Here is a 19,880-nt window from a genome sequence, read left to right as displayed (position 1 = left end):
TGAATATTTTCATTATCTTTTTCTCATTTCTTCTCATTTCCTTTTTCTTGCTTCTCTAGTTTCAGAAGAGGTATAAAAGGAGGTGGAAATTATTGAAATAATTTCAAAGTCAGAATAGAAACTCATATTTTAGAAGTTTGAGTCATAAAAATTAAAGCTGCAAAGCTTCCAGCTTTATCATGTCCCTTGCTGATTTCTATGATCAATCTTCCTGGGAGACCATCTCTGTGACACCCATCACAGCCACAGAACATTTTTGCAGATGAGTAAATGGAGACTCCCCCTGTCCATTTCATATATGCCTAGTTCAGATGCTTTGCTAACTGATGCTCTCAATTTTTCACTGAGTCACCTATCTCAGAAACTGAGGGAAAAGTTCCTCATTTAGAGTAAAGCCTGGAGAGCCTCCTAATGATCTGAAACCATCAGGCCAACTAGCTCATCTGTGGAGTCCCAGAGCCTCCATCCCAATTCTCTCCTGAAGAACCGCCCACAGATTGTCAAGAGCAAAAACTGTCAGGCTTATGGTGATTTTTTTTTTAAGAAAAGTAAACTTTTTTCCTCCAAATTCCATATACTAGAGATTACCGTATTAAAATATTTTTGTCAAACTGCATATTCAAGTTTTAATGTGATTTCTCCAATTTATGTCAGAATAAGTCCTTAGTAATTTATTGAAGTCTACTATAAGCTATATCTTGTGCTAGATCCTAAGAAATTAAAAAATTAGTAAGGTATTTTCTCTACTCACAAGACATTGCAGTTTAGTGGGAAAGACAAATGTGTATATGTGTGTGTTTTTATATATATCAAGTAGCACCTCAAAAAGTACAAAATGACCTCAGAAATAAGGAGACATTTCTTACAACAAAGGATGGTTAGATAAAGGTTTGAGGAGAATATGATCATTGTTGTCTGTTCCTAGAAAAGATAAAACAGAATGAAATCAAGAGGCTAAATAGGCTTAGGAGTTGAATGGAGACCCTCACTAAATGAAAATAAAAGAAGAGTAAATGGACAAAGATGTAGAAAAAAGTTGGAGCCTATTTTTATTATTAATTTAAAAATATTGTGGAACATATGGATGAATACATACTCTATATATATAGTTTAAATTTCTATCTGACTATAACTTTCAAGCACACAGCAGTTTACAATGTGTTTGGTACCGAATTATATGTCTGGATAACCTATTGATGTTAACATATTTTCTTCTGAATATTCCATTTTATAGATTTATCACAGTTTCTACAGCTATTCTCTGAGAAACACCTGGTATTTTAATTTTCTCTATTTCAAAAAGAATCTTCAGTAAATATTTGCATGTCTATTTGGTGGAATAAAGTGTAGAAATGAGCCATGTGGTTACCTGGAGTACTAGTACACAAGGCAGAGAAATGAGCAGCTGCAAAGACCTTGAGGCAGGAAGACAATTGGTATGTTAGAGCTACAGTAAGTGCAGCGAGGCTGGAAAGAGGGAATAAGCAGGGAGGTGGCAGCTGATGCCAAATATCAAAGACATGGCAGGAAGCTAAATTGATTTGCATATTATAGTAAAGAATTTGGTTTTCATTTGCATGAGATGGTAAGACATTATATAGTTGTGAGCACAGAAATGAAATTATCTGAGTTATGTTTTAAAGACTACTTCTCCTGCTGCATGGAGAATAGACAGAAGAGGAACAGTGGTGAAAGAAGGAAGATCAGTTAGGTTTCTTTCAATCAACCAGACAAGAGATGACTGTAGCTTGGATCAGGGTGGCAGCAGTAAAGTAATGAGAGTTCCAAGGATAAATTTCTGAGGCATGACAATGTTTAAAGATTAGATAAATGAGGGGACAAAAATAGCAAAAAAGACTGAGAAGGAACAACTGATAATACTGGAGGAGAATGAATAAAAGATTGGGATTTCTAAAAAGCAATAAAGAAAGTATTTCAGGAAGGGAGTGTTCTACAATGTCAAATGTCACCATGACAAGTAAGATAAGTTAAAAATACCAGTTGTCACAATAAATGCATGTATATATAAGTTTAAAAGGCTAAATTTTTCTATTAAGATATAGAAATGATCTGAATGATTTACATATCCAGCCTTCTACTGCTTAAGAGGCACAGCTAAAAGAAATGTCAAGAAAGGTTTAAATCATATAATTGGGCTCTCATTGCAGGGCTGCCTGCTGGCACTCAGGCACCACCATGCCCACAGTGAACATTGCATTCCGCTAGATGCCCAAAGGAGGTCAGTTCTGGTGAAGAGCAAACAAAGAAGCCCATGAGGAGAACAGTAAGAACTCCGTCTCTGAAAGAAGTGACATCAGCAAGATAGCAGAACAGGAATCCCTTAACCCTCTTTTCCCCAGTAGACACACCAATTCAATAGCAATAAATAAATCAATTCACCTGTGAAAAACCCAGTTACTAGTTGAGAGCCTCCAGCACCCTGAATAATCAAGAAACCAGCCACATCAAAGATGGCAGGAAAGTTTGTGACATCTTCTTGCCCTAATTCCTACCCCAGCACAGTGTCCCATAAATGAGAAGAAAGCCCCAGTTTCAGCCTCTCCCTGGAGAGGGAAAGAGTTGGACATTACATCCAACACTCTAGCTTTTCCACAGACTGCCTGAGAGACTGGCTTCCATCGCACCTGTTGGGAGCATTGATAGAACCCAGTGTATTCCTGATGCCTAGGGTCACTGAGAACAAAGAGGGCATTTTGAAATACCACATAAGCACTCACCATAGCCCTTCCCCAATTTAGTGCAGACACAGTGGGCCAAACAATTGCCAGCTCCTACATTCTCCTTGGGAAGGGAAAGAGTTGAACCAGATGTCCATTGTTCCAACTTTTCTGGGAGTTCTCAAGGAATTGGTTTCCATCTCACTTGTCTCAGAACGCTGATGGGACCAACATTCTCTAGATGCCTGGGGACCAGTCACAACAAAGATGGTGGTTTGGACTAGCACAATATTTGAGAGGCCCCCAAAATATCTGTCCATGCTGAATAGTGAGGGTCTTCTCCCATATGAAGTCAGTATACACAGAATATACAGTCTTCCTAAGTACACACAAAGCAGCCTCCAGGGTGGATCAAATTTTTGCCACAAAAACAAGTTTTTGTTGTTTTGCTTTTTGAGACAGGGTCTCATTGTGCTGTCCAGGCTGGAATGCAATGACGCCACCGTGACTCATGGCAGCCTCAAACTCCTGGACTTGAGCGATCAACCCACCTCAGCCTCCTGAGTAGCTGAGACTACAGATACACACCACCCCACTAAGCCAATACTTTTATTTTTTGTGGAGAAGGAGTCTCACTGTTACCCAGACTGGTCTCAAACTCTTGGCCTCAAGCAATCTTCCCACCTCAGCCTCCTAACGTGCTAAGATTACAGGCATGTGCCACCATGCCCAGCCACAAAACAAGTCTCAACAAATTTAAGAAAGTGAAATCATGCCACATATTTTTTCTAATGAGAATGGAATAACACTAGAAATAAATAGCAGATGCAAAACTAGAAAATTCCAAAAAAATGAAAATTAAACACCATATTCTTGAGCGACAAAGTGGTCAAAAAAATCAAAAGGGAAATTAGAAAATGTTTTGAGATATAAACACAAAAATGCAACATATCTAAATTTATAGAATGCAGCAAAAGCAGTACTAATGGGGAAGTTTATAGCAATAAATGCTTAAATTCAAAAAGATATCAAACAAAAAACAACATCTCAAAGAGCTAGAAAAAAAAGAACAAATGAAGTCCAAATTTAGTGAAAAGAAGAAAATAATAAATATTAGAGCAGAAACAAATAAAACATAGAGTATAAAAATAGAAAAAATAAAACTTAGTTTTGAAAACATAAGCTATATTGACAATCTTTTAGTTAGACTGAAAAAGAAGAGATAAGATTCAAATAAACTAAAACTGTAAAAGAAGACATTACAAACAGATGCTGCAGAAATAAAAAGAATCTTAAGAGACTATTACAAACATTATACACTAACAAATTGGATAACCTAGAAGAAATGCATACGTTTATAAATACATATAACCTACCAAGACTGAATCATGAAGAAATAGAAAAATCTTAACAGATTTATAACTAGTAAGGAAATTGATTCAGCAATCCAAAACTTCTTAACAAAGAAAAGCACAGGACCTGATGGCTTCACTAGTGAGTTCTACCAACCAAATAAAGAAGAATTAACTGTAATCATTCTTAAATTCTTACAAAAAATAGGAGGGGGAATACTTCCAAACTTATTTTATGAAGCCATTATTAACCTGATGCCAAAGCCAGACAAAGCACTACAGAAGATAAATTACAGGCCAATATTCCTGATGAACATAGATGCAAAAATCCTCAATTAAATACTAGCAAACCAAATTCAATAGCTCACTAATAGGATCGTATACAATGACCAAGTGGAAATTATCCCTGGTATGCAAGAATGTTTCAATATACACAAATGAATTAATGTGGCATAATACATAACAAAATGAGGGGTAAAAATTACGTGATCATCTCAATAGACGCAGGAAAAGAACCTGACAACATTCAACAACCTTTCACGTAGGATGGTTCTCCATGTGGTCTTGGACCAATCCAGTTTTCTCCATTTTCTTGTTTGTAGTTCTCAAGAAAAACTGTAGAATGTACTGGGAATGTAACATCTTCAGACAGGAATGAAATGGCTGAAACGGCTGACTGTATTTCAGTTGCCCCCTAGAAACAGTGTCCTTCAATGCTTTTTAGCCCAGGGTGTCACATCACCCAGGGGTCTAAAACCCAGGTGCATGCTAATTTCTGGGGTCCCTTAGGTGTGGTACAATTGGGCCACATGCAGATGATACTCCATCCACCCTAGGCAGCTCTCCTGAGCTTGGGGGACCTGTTTGCAATGAAGCCTACGCTTCTGTTGTCCCTTGCTTATCTGTAATTAATAAACCTACTTCATGTACCTTGTTATATACATGGGTGTTCTGTCTCACTGGACTCAGATAAATTGGTAACCAGTGCACAGTGAACCTGCTTCACATTTCATGATAAAAATATCCAATGAATTAGGAAATTATTCCGACATAATAAAGGCCATATATAAAAAGCCCACACCTAACATCACACTCAATGGTGAAACACAAAAAGCTTTCCTCTAAGATCAGAACAAGATAGGGATTTCACTCTCCCCACTTCTATTCAGAATAGTACTAGGAATCCTAGCCAGAATAAATAGACAAGAAAAATATTAAAGGTACTGAAATGAGAAAAGAAGTAAAATTATTTCTGTTTGTAGATGACATAAGTTCACTAAAAACCCTGAAGACTCCACCAAAGAAAAGAAGTCTATTAGAAATAATAAATGAATTCAGTGAAGTTGTAGGCTATAAACAGCAACACACAAAAATCAGTGCCATTTCTACACATTAACAATAAATGTCCTTTAAAAAATCAAGAAAACAATCCCATTTATAATAGCTAAAAAAAAATGTTTAGAAGTAAACTTAACTAATTAGGCTGAAGGCTTGTACACAGAAAACTACAAAACATTGACAAGAAAAATTAAAGAAGGCACAAATAAATGAAAGATCATCTATGTTCATTACTTGGAAGTTTTAATATTGTTATGATGTTTATACTACTCAAAACAATCTACAACGCTATCCCTAGCAAAATCCCAATGAAACTTTTGTGGAAATAGGAAAAACTAAAATTTTAATTCTAAAATTTCTATGGAACCACAAAGGGCCCAGAACAGCTCAAACAATCCTGAGGGAAAAAAAACAAAGCTAAAGGCACCCTACTTTTTGATTTCAGAATATATTACAAAGCTACAGTAATTAAAACATCATAGTATTATCACAAAGACAAACATACAAACCAATGGAACAAAATAGAGAGCTGAAAAGTAGACCCACACATATGCACTCAACTGATGTTTGACAAAGGTATCAAGAATACACAATGGGGAAACAGTAGTCTCTTCAACTAATAGTGCTGTGGAAACTGGATAACCACTTGCAAAAGAATGAAATTGGACTCCTATCTAACAAAATGCACAAAGATCAATTCAATATTAATTAAAAATGTAAAACCTGAAACTGTAAAACTATTGGAGAAATATATGGGAAACTCTCCATAACTGGTCTAGGCAACAGCCAATTCTTGTATATGACACCAAAGGCACTGGCAACAAAACCAAAAGTAGGTAAGCAGGACTTTACAAAATTTAAAAGATTCTTCCCATCAAAGAAAATAATCAATATAAAAAAGCCAAAATATGGAATGAAAGAAATATTTGCAAACCATATGTCTGATAAGGGGTTAATCTTCAAACTATATAGGGAACTGCTACAACTATCAATGTTTTAATAACTTGATTGAAACATTGGCAAAGGATTTAAGTAGATGTTTCTCCAGAGAAGACAAACAAATTGTCCAAAGTTACATGAAAATGTGCTCAGCATCCTTAATCATCAAAGAAATGAGATATCGCAATGAGTTATTACCTCTCACCTTTTAAGTTTGCTATTGTAAAACAACAACAACCATGTTGATAAGAATATGGAGAAGTTGGAACCCTGCTGCAAAATGGTGCAGCAATTATGAAAAACAGTATGGAGTTTCACCCTAGAATTAAAAATAGTACCAGATGATTCAGCAATCCCACTACTGGTTATTTATCCAAAAAAGTTTAATTTAGGATTTTGAAGAAATATTTTCCCTCCCATGGTCACTGAAACATTATTCACATTAGCCAAAATGTGGGAACAATCTAAATATCTATTGATAGATGAATGAATAAAGAAAATGTGATACATGCATAAAATGGAACATTCTTCAACCTTTATAAAAGGAGATCCTGCCACATGCAACAACATGGATTAACTCTAAGGACATGATGGTAAGTGAAATAAGCCAGTCATAGAAGGCCTGCATGATTCCACTTATATATGAGATACTAAAACAGTCAAATAGAAGTAGAGAGTAGAATGGTGGTTGGCATTCTTGGGGCTGGGAGAAGAAGAAATGGGGCGATGTTGATGAAGGGGTATAAAGTTTTCACTAGATATGATGAAGAATTACTAGAGATCTGCTATACAACATTGTGCCAATAATTGAGTTGTACACTTAAAATTTTGTTAAAATAGACATCATGTTAAGTGTTCTTGGCCTGCAATTTTACACATAATCAAAAGAAAGGGCTATAAACGGCACAACAATAGGACAAATCTGTCAGAAAAACTACAAACAAAAATGGGAAGGGAGACAAAAGTAAAACTGGAAGAGGTGGCACTCTAAGAAGTAACTAAAGAAAGTCAGCAGCCAAAGGAACCAAAAAGCAAGAGCCTGAGTGTTTGGTGCAACAGAAGAAGCTAAGTCTAAATACCTTTGATTATAAACTTCTACCCTCTTTAACTCAATTCATAGGAATATTTTTAAACTACTTTAAATACATGTTTTATAATAAGGGAAGATTACCACTTCATCTCATTTTAAAAGAGGAGACTTAGACCATTGAAAATATTTTTAAGAAGCAAGATGATTCATTTCATAATTTTTGTCAAGAAAAATTCTAAAATCATTTGCTTCTTAAAAATAAAATGTGTGAACATTTTATAGTATTTTGGGAAGCATTTTTAAATTCTACCATGTGATCAAACTACAAATAAAAATTTTGAGTCATAATCACGTACATAAAATGTCTTAAACATGTTGGTTTCTTTGATATAATTATTTCCAAGTAAATAATAGTGTACCCTGGTCTTGGATACCCCTATTAGAATTAATGTACTCTCTGATAATGTAACTGGAAATTTTGGTTGTGTAATTTTATATAATAAATTTGTGTAATCTCTTAAAATAAAATCCCTCAAGTTTTAAAGTAGTTGAATCTAGTGTATTTGATATCTTTTTATTGGTTACATTTTTATTCCTCAAATTTGTAACCTGGAAATCACTGGAATAGTTGCTTCAAAAAGGATCACGACTTAGTGGCTTAGTTTTTCAATATTTTACTTAGATTTATGTTTAATTTCCTGTTTTGCATAATGCTCACAAGATTAAAAATCTTGATATTATGTCTAATTTACTTTAAATATGCCAATACCTCACAGTGAGATATGATGTATGTGCTAGAAGTTAAGGTTCAAATCTAGGTTGAGAATCTACAGTATGCTGATTGAGACTCTGTGCTGTATGGGTTGCCCTAATTGAGAATCTATCCTGCACAGCTTTTAGCTAACATTCTAATCAATCACATCAATTATTCACGGATTATACCATTAATACTGAGGCAATACTAATCATAATGAATTCTAGAAATAATTTTGTTATAAAAATGCTGTTGCTTTTTACTTCAGAGCTCTGACACCTTGTGATGTACTTTCTTCAGAGTGTGGAGGAGGTCCCTCCTGAAGAAATTCATCAGTAAACCTCCCTGTGGGACAAAGTGTATCTTGAATGTGGCATGACATTGACATTGGAGCAATTATTCCGGAGACAAACACTCTCAAGGATTCAGCCTACCCCGCCCTATATGCCTTCAAAGGGGCACAGAAAAAGAGATAGCTTCTTGAAAAGTTCCCAGGTTGAGTTCTTTAGTCACAGAAAGTCTCAGCATCTCAGGGGGTTTGCGTTCAGCTCTCCTGCAGTCTCAGGCACTGTGGCATTCACAGCACAGAAGTACTCAGCCGCGTCGCTTATATGGGCTGAGGGTTTCCTCAAGTGGAAGGAGGTCTCATTCTTCTTAAATTCAGCCTCAAAACCGTTGATGCCTTTGACCAGGGTGGGTCCTGATGCATACTTCAGGAGAAGCTGGAGTCCTTGGTTGGGGTATTGCACATACCAGAAGAGAGACAGTGAAAAAGAAAATGAGTAGTTGCACCTCAGCTCCACAGCGGTTCCTTCAGAGACAGGGACTTGGCTGTCAAGCTGGGTCACAGACTGGGCTCTGGTTCCTCCTGCAACATCAATGCTTTGTGAGTATAAAAAAAAATGTGTCTCAATTTAGATTCTGTAATTCCTTCTGTGGAAGGAAAAAGAATGGAATGTTACTCACCCAGGATAAAAATCATCTCGAGCACTGCGACGAGCAGCGGGAGCATGGCTGAGCAGTGGCAACCCCGCAGGACCATGAGCAGGGCCGGACAGAAGCCAAGGGCGCTGAGCATCAGGAGTTGGGAGCAGTGGGGAGACTGGACTGGACAAGTCTCTGGCTTTGAAAAGTTTCAAAAACAGAAAGAGGCCTTCCCTCGAGGAGTCTGGATGTGTCCTGACCTCTTGCTGTCGTCACAACTCCCTATCTACACAGACATCAGTGAGCTGCATCAGCCAGCTTCAGGGAGGTGGGGCTCAGTAGATGAGAATGGCGGCGATGAAAACAGATGCTTCCCTTGTGCAACGTCGCCCTCTGGAGGCCACAGGCGGAACCATGGATCCAAGGGCGCAAGCTGCTTCCTTCTCATTTCGGACATGATTTCAAAACATCAACAGAAAGTGTTTATTTCTTCCTGGATCTGTGATGATGTCACCTTCTGTATAGTACACGGTATTAATCTCAGAATACATGAGAAATTGCAGCCATAAAGCAAATCTCAATAAATTCAAAAATACCAAAATCATACCAAGCATACTCTTGGCCCACAGTGTAATAATAAAAATAGAAATCATTACCAAGAAGAGCTCTCAAAACCACACAATTACACGGAAATTAAACAACTTGCTCCTGAATGACTTTTGGGTAAACAACAAAGCTAAAGCAGAAATTAATGAAAACAGAAACACAAGATTCCAGACTCTATGTTTTGCAGCTAAAGCTGTTAACAAGAAAGTTTATAGTGCTAAACACCTACATCAAGAAATTAGAAAGATCTCAAGTGAAAATTCTAGCATCACAATTAGAGGAACTAGAAAAAGAAGAGCAGACCTCAAAGCTAGCCGAAGAAAATAAATAAAATCAAAACAGAACTAAGCAAAATTGAAACTTGAAAATCCACACAAAGGATCAATAAAAGCAAAAGTTGTTTTTCTGGTTCTGATGCCAAAATCCAGCAGAGACACAATGAAAAAAGAAAATATCAGTCAATATCCCTGATGAACATAAATGTAAAAATCCTCAACAAAAATACTAGCAAGCTGAATCCAGCAGAATATCAAAAAGTTAATTCAAAATCAAGTAGGTTTCATTCCTGGGATGCAAGATTGGTTCAACATAGACAATAAATAAATGTTATTGACCACATAAATAGAATTAAAAGCAAAACCATATGATCATGTCAATAGATGAAAAGTCAGCTTTCAATAAAATCCAATAGCACTTTAAGCTAAAAACCCTCAACAAACTAAACATCGAAGGAACATATCAAAATAATAAGAGCCACCTATGACAAACTCATAGCCAACATCATGCTCAATGAGAAAAAGCTGGACTCATTCCCCTTGAGAACTAGAACAAGACAAGAATGCCTACTCTCAGTCCTCCTATTCAGTATAGTACAGGAAGTCCTAGCCAGAGCAACCAGGCAAGAGAAAAAAATAAAATGCATTCAAATAGATAAAGAAGCAGTCAAATTATCTCTCTGCTGACAGTATGATTTGATATCTAGAAAACCCTAAAGGTTCTACCAAAAGGGTCCTAGACCTGACAAAAGACTTCAGTGAAGTTTCAGGATGCAAAACCAATTTGCAAAAATCAACAGCACTTTTATACATCAATAATGTTCAAGATGACAGCCAAATAAAGAAATTACATTTGCAATAGACACAAAAAGAATAGACACCTAGGAATACAGCTAACCAAGGAGGTGAAAGATCTCTACAAAGAGAACTACAAACACTTCTAAGAGAAATCAGAGATGGTGCAAATAAATGGAAAAACATTGCATACACTGGATTAGGAGAACTAATATCATTAAAATGTCCAGACTACTCAAAGCAATTTACAGATTCAACGCTATTCCTATCAATGCTATTCCTATCAAAGTCAGAGGCATTATACTACCCAACTTCAAACTACACTACAAGGCTACAGTAGCCAAAACAGCGTAGTATTGGTACAAAAATGAACACATAAACCAATGGAACAAAACAGCAAACTCTGAAATAAAGTAACACACCTATAACCATCTGATTTTTGACAAAGTTAACAAAAAGGAGAAATTGGGAAAAAACTCCCTAGTCAATAAATGGTGCTGGTGATAACTGGCCAGCCATATGCAGAAGAATGAAGCTGGACCCCAACCCATCACTATACACAAAAATTGATTCCAGATAGACTACAGACTTAATTGTAATACCCAAAACTATAAAAATCTTAGGGAAAAAAACAAAACAAGAAAATACCCTTTTGCCATCAGCATTGGCAAAAAATTTATGGCTAAGTCCTGAAAAGCAATTGCAACAAAAACAAAACTTGACAAGTGTGACCTACGTCGAGTTTGTGCACAGGAAAATAAACTATCAATTTAGTAGACAGACAACCTACAGAATGGCAGAAATTATTTGCAAACTATGTATCCAACAAAAGTCTTATATCCAGAATCTATAAGTAAAAGGCTGGGTGTGGTGGCTATGCCTGTAATCCCCACGCTTTGGGTGGCTGAAACTGGAAGATTGCTTGAAGCCAGGGGTCAAAGACTAGCTCTGGTAATGTAGCAAGAATCTGGCTCTAGCAAAAAAGAAAAGAAAAAAATCAGCTGGGCGTAGTGGCATGTGCCTGTAGTCACAGCTACTCAGTAGGCTAAAGCAGGAGGAGCCCTTGAGCCCAGGAACTTAAGGATACAGTGAGCTAAGATCATGCTATTGCACTCCAGTCTGGGTGGTAGAGTGAGACCCTGTCTTTCCAAAAAAGAAAGAAACAAAAGTAACTTTAACAAATCAACAAGCAAAAGGTAACCCCATTAAAATGCAGGCAAAGGACATGAACAGAGACTTCTTAAAAGAAGATATATATATAGCCAACAAACATGAAAAAAATGCTCATAACTTAACATCAGAGAAATGTAAATCAAAACCACAATGAGATACCACCTCACACAAATCAGTATGGCTTTTGTTAAAAAGTCAAAGAATAAAAATGTTGACTAGGCTGTGGAAAAAAGGGAACACTTACATACTGTTGGTGGGAATATAAATTAGTCTAGCCACTGTGGAGATTAGTCTTGAGATTTCTCAAAGAACTTAAAACAGAGCTAACATTCAACCCAGCAATCCCATTACTGGGTATATACCCAAAGGCAAGTAAATTTTCTACCAAAAAGACACATATATTCATCACAGCATTATTCACAATAGCAAAGAAATGGAATCAACCCAGGTGCCAATCAATGGCAGATTGGATGAAGAAAATGTGGCACATATACACCCTAGACTTCTATGCAACCATAGAAAAATGAAATCATGTCCTTCGCAGCAAAAATTATCCAGCTAGAGGCCATTATCCTAAAGGAATTAATGCAGAAACAGAAAACTAAATACTGCATGTTCTCACCTCTAAGTGGGAGCTAAACACTAGGTACACATGAACATAAAGAATGTGTCATTCCTACCTGGAACGACACTGATGGACAGAATGTCATCTAATCATTCCCAAAAGGAACCAAGATAATATAGTGGTTTCTTAGTCATTATTCTTTAAAAATTCTATCTTTGCTTTTAATAATGTTTTCTAATATTTATTTCTCATATTTATTTAGATGGTTTCTGTTAACAAGTATTTTAACCTACATTATTTCAACTCTTCAAGATTAGTAAGGCCAGCTGTATAAATCCTTCAAATGGAGAAGTAAATTAAAATTCAGAATATAATTACAAAGTCCATTATTTATATTTTTCTTAGAAAGATAATTTGTAATAGACAAATTTTTAAGAACAGTTTTAGATATACAGAAAAGTAGAAAATATAGTGGAGTTCCCATAGACCCTATACCTGGTTTCCCCTACTATTAGCATCTTACATTAGTCTGGTACATTTGTTACAATTTATGAACCATATGGGTACATATCACTAACTAAAGTCCATACTTTGTTCAGATTTCCTTAGTTTTTACCTAATATCCTTTTTAAAATTTTTACTTTAAGTTCTGGGATACATGTGCAGAACGTGCAGTTTTGTTACATAGGTATACACCTGCCATGGCGATTTGCTGCACCTATCAACCCATCATCTAGGCTTTAAGCCACACATGCATTAGGTGTTTGTTCTAATGTTCTCCCTCCCCTTCCCTCCCAACGCCCCAAGAGGCTCTGGTGTGTGATGTCATGGTGGTTTGCTGCACCCATCAACTCATCATCTACATTAGGTATTTATCCTAATGCTATCCCTCCGCTAGCTCCCCATCTCCTGACAGGCCCCAGTGTGTGATGTTCCACTCCCTTTGTCCATGTGTTGTCATAGTTCAACTCCTGCTTATGAGTGAGAACATGCAGTGTTTGGTTTTCTATTCTTGTGTTAGTTTGCTGAGAATTGTGGTTTCCAGTTTCATCCGTGTCCCTGCAAAGAACATGAACTCATTCTTTTTTATGGCTGCATAGTATTTCATGGTGTATATAGGCCACTCTTTCTTCAACCATTCTATCATTGATGGGCATTTGGGCTGGTTCCAAGTCTTTGCTATTGTGAATAGTGCTTCAATAAACATACGTGTGCATGTGCCTTTATAGTAGAATGATTTATAATCCTTTGTGTATATACCCAGTAATGAGATTGCTGGGTCAAATGGTATTTCTGGTTCTAGATCCTTGAGGAATCGCCACACTGTGTCCCACAATGGTTGAACTAATTTGCACTCCACCAACAGTGTAAAAGTGTTCCTATTTCTCCACAGCCTCACCAGCAGCTGTTGTTTTCTGATTTTTTAATAATCACCATTCTAACTGATGTGAGATGGTATCTCATTGTGGTTTTGATTTGCATTCCTCTAATGACCCATGGTGATGAGCTTTTTTTCATATGTTTTTTGGCCACATAAATGTCTTTTGAGAAGTGTCTGTTCATATCCTCCTCCCACTTTTTGATGTTTTTTTCTTGTAAATTTAAGTTCCTTGTAGATTCTGGATATTAGCCCTTTGTCAAATAGGCTAATTTGCAAAAAATTTCTCCCATTCTGTAGGTTGCCTGCTCACTCTGATGCTAGTTTCTTTTGCTGTGTGGAAGCTTTGTAGTTTAATTAGATTCCATTTGTCTAATTTGGCTTTTGTTGCCATTGCTTTTGGTGTTTTAGTCATGAAGTCTTTGCTCATGTGTATGTCCTGAATGGCATTGCCTAGGTTTGCTTCTAGAGTTTTTATGGTTTTGGGTTTTACATTTAAGGCTTTAATCTATCTTGAGTTATTTTTTGTGTAAGGTATAATAAAGGGGTTCAGTTTCAATTTACTACATATGGCTAGCCAGTTTTCTCAGAACCATTTATTAATTAGGGAATCCTTTCCCCTTTTCCCATTGTTTGTTTTTGTCAGCTTTGTCAAAGATCGGATGGTTGTAGATTTGTGGTGTTATTTATGAGGTCTCTGTTATGTTCTATTGGTCTATATATCTGTTTTGGTACCAGATTTTGGTTACTATAGCCTTGTAGTATAGTTTGAAGTCAGGTAGTGTGATGTCTCCAGCTTTTTTGCTTTTGCTTAGGATTGTCTTGATTATATGGGCTCTTTTTTGGTTCCATATGAAATTTAAAGTAGTTTTTATAATTCTGAAAAGGAAGTTACTGGCAGCGTGATGCAAATAGCATTGAATCTATAAATTACTTTGAGCAATATGGCCATTTTAATGATATTGATTCTTCCTATCCATGAGCATGAATTTTTTTTCCATTTGTTTATGTCCTCTCTTATTTTCTTGAGCAGTAGTTTGTGGTTCTCCTTGAAGAGGTCCTTGTAAGTTGTATTCCTAGGTATTTTGTTCCCTTTGTAGCAATTGTGAATGGGAGTTCACTCATGATTTGGCTCTCTGCTTGTCTATTGCTGGTGTATAGGAATTCTTGTGACTTTTCCACATGGATTTTGTATCCTGAGATTTTGTTGAAGTTCCTTATCAGCTTAAGGAGTTTTGGGGGTGAGACAATGGGGTTTTCTAAATATACAGTGATGTCATTTGCAAGCAGAGACAATTTGACTTCCTCTCTTCCTATTTGAATATGTTTTATTTCTTTCTCTTGCCTGATTGCCCTGGCCAGAACTTCCAATACTATGTTGAATAGGAGTGGTGAGAGAGGACACCCTTGTCTTGTACTGGTTTTCAAAAGGAATGCTTCCAGTCTTTGCCCATTCAGTATGATTATTGGCTATGGGTTTGTCATAAATAGTTATTATTTTGAGATATGTTCCATCAAGACCTAGTTTATTGAGAGTTTTTAGTATGGAGTGCTATTGAATTTTGTCAAAGGCCCTTTCTGCATCTAATGAGATAGTCACATGGTTTTGTCATTGGTTCTGTTTATGTGATGGATTACATTTATTGATTTGCATATGTTGAACCAGCCTTGCATCCCTTGGATGAAGGTGACTTGAGTGTTGTGGATAACCTTTTTGATGTGCTGCTGGGTTCGGTTTGCCAATGTTTTATTGAGGATTTTTAAAATTATACTTTAAGTTTTGAGGTACATGTGCAGAACGTGCAGGTTTGTTACATACGTATACACATGCCACGGTGGTTTGCTGCATCCATCACCCCATCATCTACATTAGGTATTTCTCCTAATGCTATCCCTCCCTTATCCACCTACCCCCTGTTATCCCTCCCCTAGCCCCTCACCCCTCAACAGGCCCCGGTGTTTGATGTTCTCCTCCCTGTGTCCATGTGTTCTCATTGTTCAACACCCACTTATGAGTGAGAACATTCGATGTTTGGTTCTCTGTTCTTGTGTCAGTTTGCTGAGAATGATGGTTTCTAGCTTTATCCATGTCCCTGCAAAGGACATGAATGCATCCTTTTTGTGGCTGTGTAGTATTCCATGGTGTATATATGCCACATTTTCTTTATCCAGTCTATCATTGATGGGAATATTGAGGATTTTTGCATCAATGTTCATCAGGGATATTGGCCTGAATTTTTCATTTTTTGTTGTGTCTCTGCAAGGTTTTGGTATCAGAATGATGCTTGCCTCATAAAATGAATTAGGGAGGAGTCCCTCTTTTTCTATCTTTTGGAATAGTTTTAGAAGGAATGGTACCAGCTCTTCTTTGTACCTCTAGTAGAATTTGTTTGTGAATTCATCTGGTCCTGGGCTTTTTTGGGGGGGTTGGTAGACTATTACTGCCTCAATTTTAGAACTTATTATTAGTCTACTCAGGGTTTCAACTTCTTCCTGGTTTAGTCTTAGGAGGGTGTATGTGCTCAGGAATTTGTCCATTTCTTCTAGATTTTCCTAGTTTATTTGCATAGAGATGTGTATAGTAGTTTGTATTTCTATGGGATCAGTAGTGATCTTCCCTTTATCATTTTTATTATATCTATTTGATTCTTCTCTCTTTTCTTCTGTATTAGTCTGGCTAGCAGTCCATTTATTTTGTCAATCTTTACAAAAAAAAACAGCTCCTGGATTCATTGATTTTTTGAAGGGGTTTTCATGTTTCTATCTCATTCAGTTCTGCTCTGATCTTAATTATTTCTTGTCTTCTGCTAGCTCTTGAATTTGTTCCATGTTGCTTCTCTAGTTCTTTTAAACATGATGTTAGGGTGTCAATTTTAGATCTTTCCTGTTTTCTGATGTGAGCATTTACTGCTGTAAATTTCCCTGTCAACACTCTTTTAGCTGTGTCCTAGAGATTCTGGTATGTTATCTCTTTGTTATCATTGGTTTCATAGAACTTATTTATTTCCGGTTTAATTTTGTTATTTTCACAGTAGCCATCCAGGAGCAGGTTGTTAAATTTCCATGTAGTTGTGCAGTTTTGAGTGAGTTTCTTAATCCTGAGTTCTAATTTGATTGCACTGCAGCCTGAGAGACTGTTTGTTATGATTGTCGTTCTCTTGCATTTGCTGAGGAGTGTTTTACTTCCAATTAATGTGGTTGATTGTAGAATATGTGCTATATGGTGCTTAGAAGAATCTATATTCTGTTGATGTGGGGCGGAGAGTTCTGTAAATGTCTGTTAGGTCTGCGTGGTTCAGAGCTGAGTTCAAGTCCTGAATATCCTTGTTAATTTTCTGTCGCATTGATCTGTCTAATATTGACAGTGGAGTGTTAAATTATCCTGCTATTAGTGTGTGGGAGTCCAAGTCTCTTTGTAGGTTTCTAAGAACTTATTTTATGAATCTGGGTGTTCTTGTATTGGGTGCATATGTATTTAGGATAGTTAGCTCTTCTTGTTGCATTGATCCATTTACCATTATGTAATGCCCTTCTGTATCTTTTAATATTTGTTGGTTTAAAGTCTGTTTTATTAGAGACTAGGATTGCAACCCCTGCTTTTTTTTGCTTTCCATTTGCTTGGTAAATATTTCTTCATCCCTTTATTTTGAGCCTATGTGTGTCTTTGCACATGAGATGGGTCTCTGAATACAGCACACCAATGGTTCTTGTCTCTTTACCCAATTTGTCAGTCTGTATCTTTTAATTGGGGCATTTAGTCCATTTGCATTTAAGGTTAATATTATTGCGTGAATTTGATCTGGTCATCATGATGCTAGCCAGTTATTTTGCGCATTAGTTGATGCAGCTTCTTTATGTCATTTGATCTCTATATTTTGGTGTGTTTTTGCAATGGCTGGTGTCAGTTTTTCCTTCTATTTTTAGTGTTTTTTTCAGGGAGTTCTTGTAAGGTAGGCATGGTGGTGACAAAGTCCCCCAACATTTGCTTCTCTGTAAAAGATTTAATTTCTCCTTTGCTTATGAAGCTTAGTTTGGCTAAATATGAAATTCTGGGCCAAAAATTATTTTCTTTAAGAATGCTGAATATTGGCCCCCACTCTATTCTGGATTTTAGAGTTTATGCAAAGAGATCTGCTGTTAGTCTGATGGGTTTCGCTTTATAGGTAACCTGACCTTTCTCTCTGGCTGCCCTCAGCATTTATTCTTTCATTTCAATCTTGGAGAATCTGATGATTATGTGTCTTGGGGTTGCTCTTCTTGAGGATTATCTTAATGATGTCCTCTGTATTTCCTGAATTTGAATGTTGGCCTGCCTTGTTAGATTGGTGAAGTTCTCCTGTTTAATATCCTGAAGTGTGTTTTCCAGCTTGATTCCTTTTGCCCCATCAACTTCAGGTACACCAATCAATCGTAGGTTTGGTCTTTTCACATAGTCCCATATTTCTTGGAGACATTGTTTGTTCCTTTTCATTCTTTTTATTTCTCTAATCTTGTTTTTACACCTTATTTCATTAAGTTGATCTTCAATCTCTAATATCCTTTCTTCCACTCAAAGTCTATTATTTCTTATATACTGCACACATTCCAGGCAGGATCCATGTTAATAATAGATTCCCTTCCCCAGGACAGTGTAGTCATCTCCAGCTTCTATGAGTGTTGGCTACTCTTGGCTCACAGTTGTCCCTTTCCCTAGAAAATTCAACCTTGGCCAGTGAGAGTCACCATTGTACAGTAGCATATACCTCTACCCCAAGAAACAGCACAACAAATGACGACTTTATTCTTACCCACAATAGGTCAGAGCAGTCTGGTCCCCTTGCCTCAGTGTGGGAGGAATCAACCCTGTGATGTATTTCATGCTCCAGAGCTCACATGAGGTCAGGCTGGATCAAGACTCCCACTAGACCGTGTCCATGCTTAGACATTTCCCTGTCTCAACCTGGTTTCCCCAGTAAATTATGGAAAAAGAATTCTATATGCAGTCTTTGCTTTTAAGGAACTTGTCCCAAGACAATATTTTCTTATTGAATCCTGAAACCAGTCCTGAAATATACATAATACTATAGCTTAATATGAAAAGGACCATAAGTAACATAATCATTATTCAAACCAGCACCGCAGCCTGAGTTCTTTCCACAGTGCCATGAAGCCAGAAGGTCATATGATAAAGCTGAAACTAAAATTTAAGTATCTTGATTCTAGCACAACTGTTTACTCTTCCTCACTGCTTTTTAAATCTTTCTTCCATGACTGGGAAATATTTGGTCATCATCTTCACTTCTGCAGAGTAAGAAATTGCAGCAACTTCTGACTTGGCTGCATCCTTTTCATCAGTGACTATCAACAAAACTGGACAGAAATCTTTATTCTTCATTTCCAAGCTTTTCCCAACTTCTGGACTATATGAATAATGTCATGCCTATCAGACCACAACTTCAGTTTTACAATACATGTGACTTTCAAATGTTTTGCCTGTAATTCAAAGTAATATCTACTAAAAGGCCTTCTTTTATTAGGCCACAAACACTTTCCCTGTGCTTGACATACATTGAGGGGCAAATCTGGTGCATCCTAGTCAGGGGATAGAGACATTCATATGATCTTCAGTGTTTCCAACTCGCCAGACAAACATTTGCTGAAGCAGTCTCAATTCCATATGGTCTTTGGTATCTTATTTCATACAGGTCTTTACTCAGCATAACAAAGACCCTTGGTGTTTGAACCACTTTTAGATACTTAGAGACCCTTCTCAAAAAAAGTTTAAGTCCTTCTGTTCTCTCATGCCCTGCCGGGGAGATGAGGTACTCTGTAACTATAGCTAATGCTCCCTCCCATCTCCATGCCACACTCAGGTACTTAGGAATCAACAAACTGTCCCATCAAACTCAAGCTTGGAGTTTTGAATTTGATTCAGAGTTTATCCCAAAATAGCAACATAGGCCCTCTCTAATCTTTAGTCTGTGCAACTAATTAGACTTTTTTAAACCAGTTCTCGCCCTTTGACTCTAGTTCTTCCATCTATCCATCAGATGTACCTTTATATAATTCAGGAGTGATGTTGCAGTTGAGGCTG

General features: G+C 36.9%; 1 gene segment (V, D, J or C); it reads right to left on the bottom strand.

Moving 5' to 3' along the window:
* Nucleotides 1-7,635: 7,635 nt before the first annotated feature.
* LOC108315315 lies at nucleotides 7,636-9,349 on the bottom strand. The segment is given in 2 exon segments: nucleotides 7,636-8,959; nucleotides 9,058-9,349. Coding segments are annotated over 2 exon segments (459 nt in total).
* Nucleotides 9,350-19,880: the final 10,531 nt, after the last annotated feature.

The sequence above is a fragment of the Cebus imitator genome, unplaced genomic scaffold (assembly GCF_001604975.1).
Source record: "Cebus imitator isolate Cc_AM_T3 unplaced genomic scaffold, Cebus_imitator-1.0 Scaffold170, whole genome shotgun sequence".
Classification (NCBI taxonomy): Eukaryota; Metazoa; Chordata; class Mammalia; order Primates; family Cebidae; genus Cebus; species Cebus imitator.
This window is presented reverse-complemented; position numbering and strand designations above follow the sequence as displayed.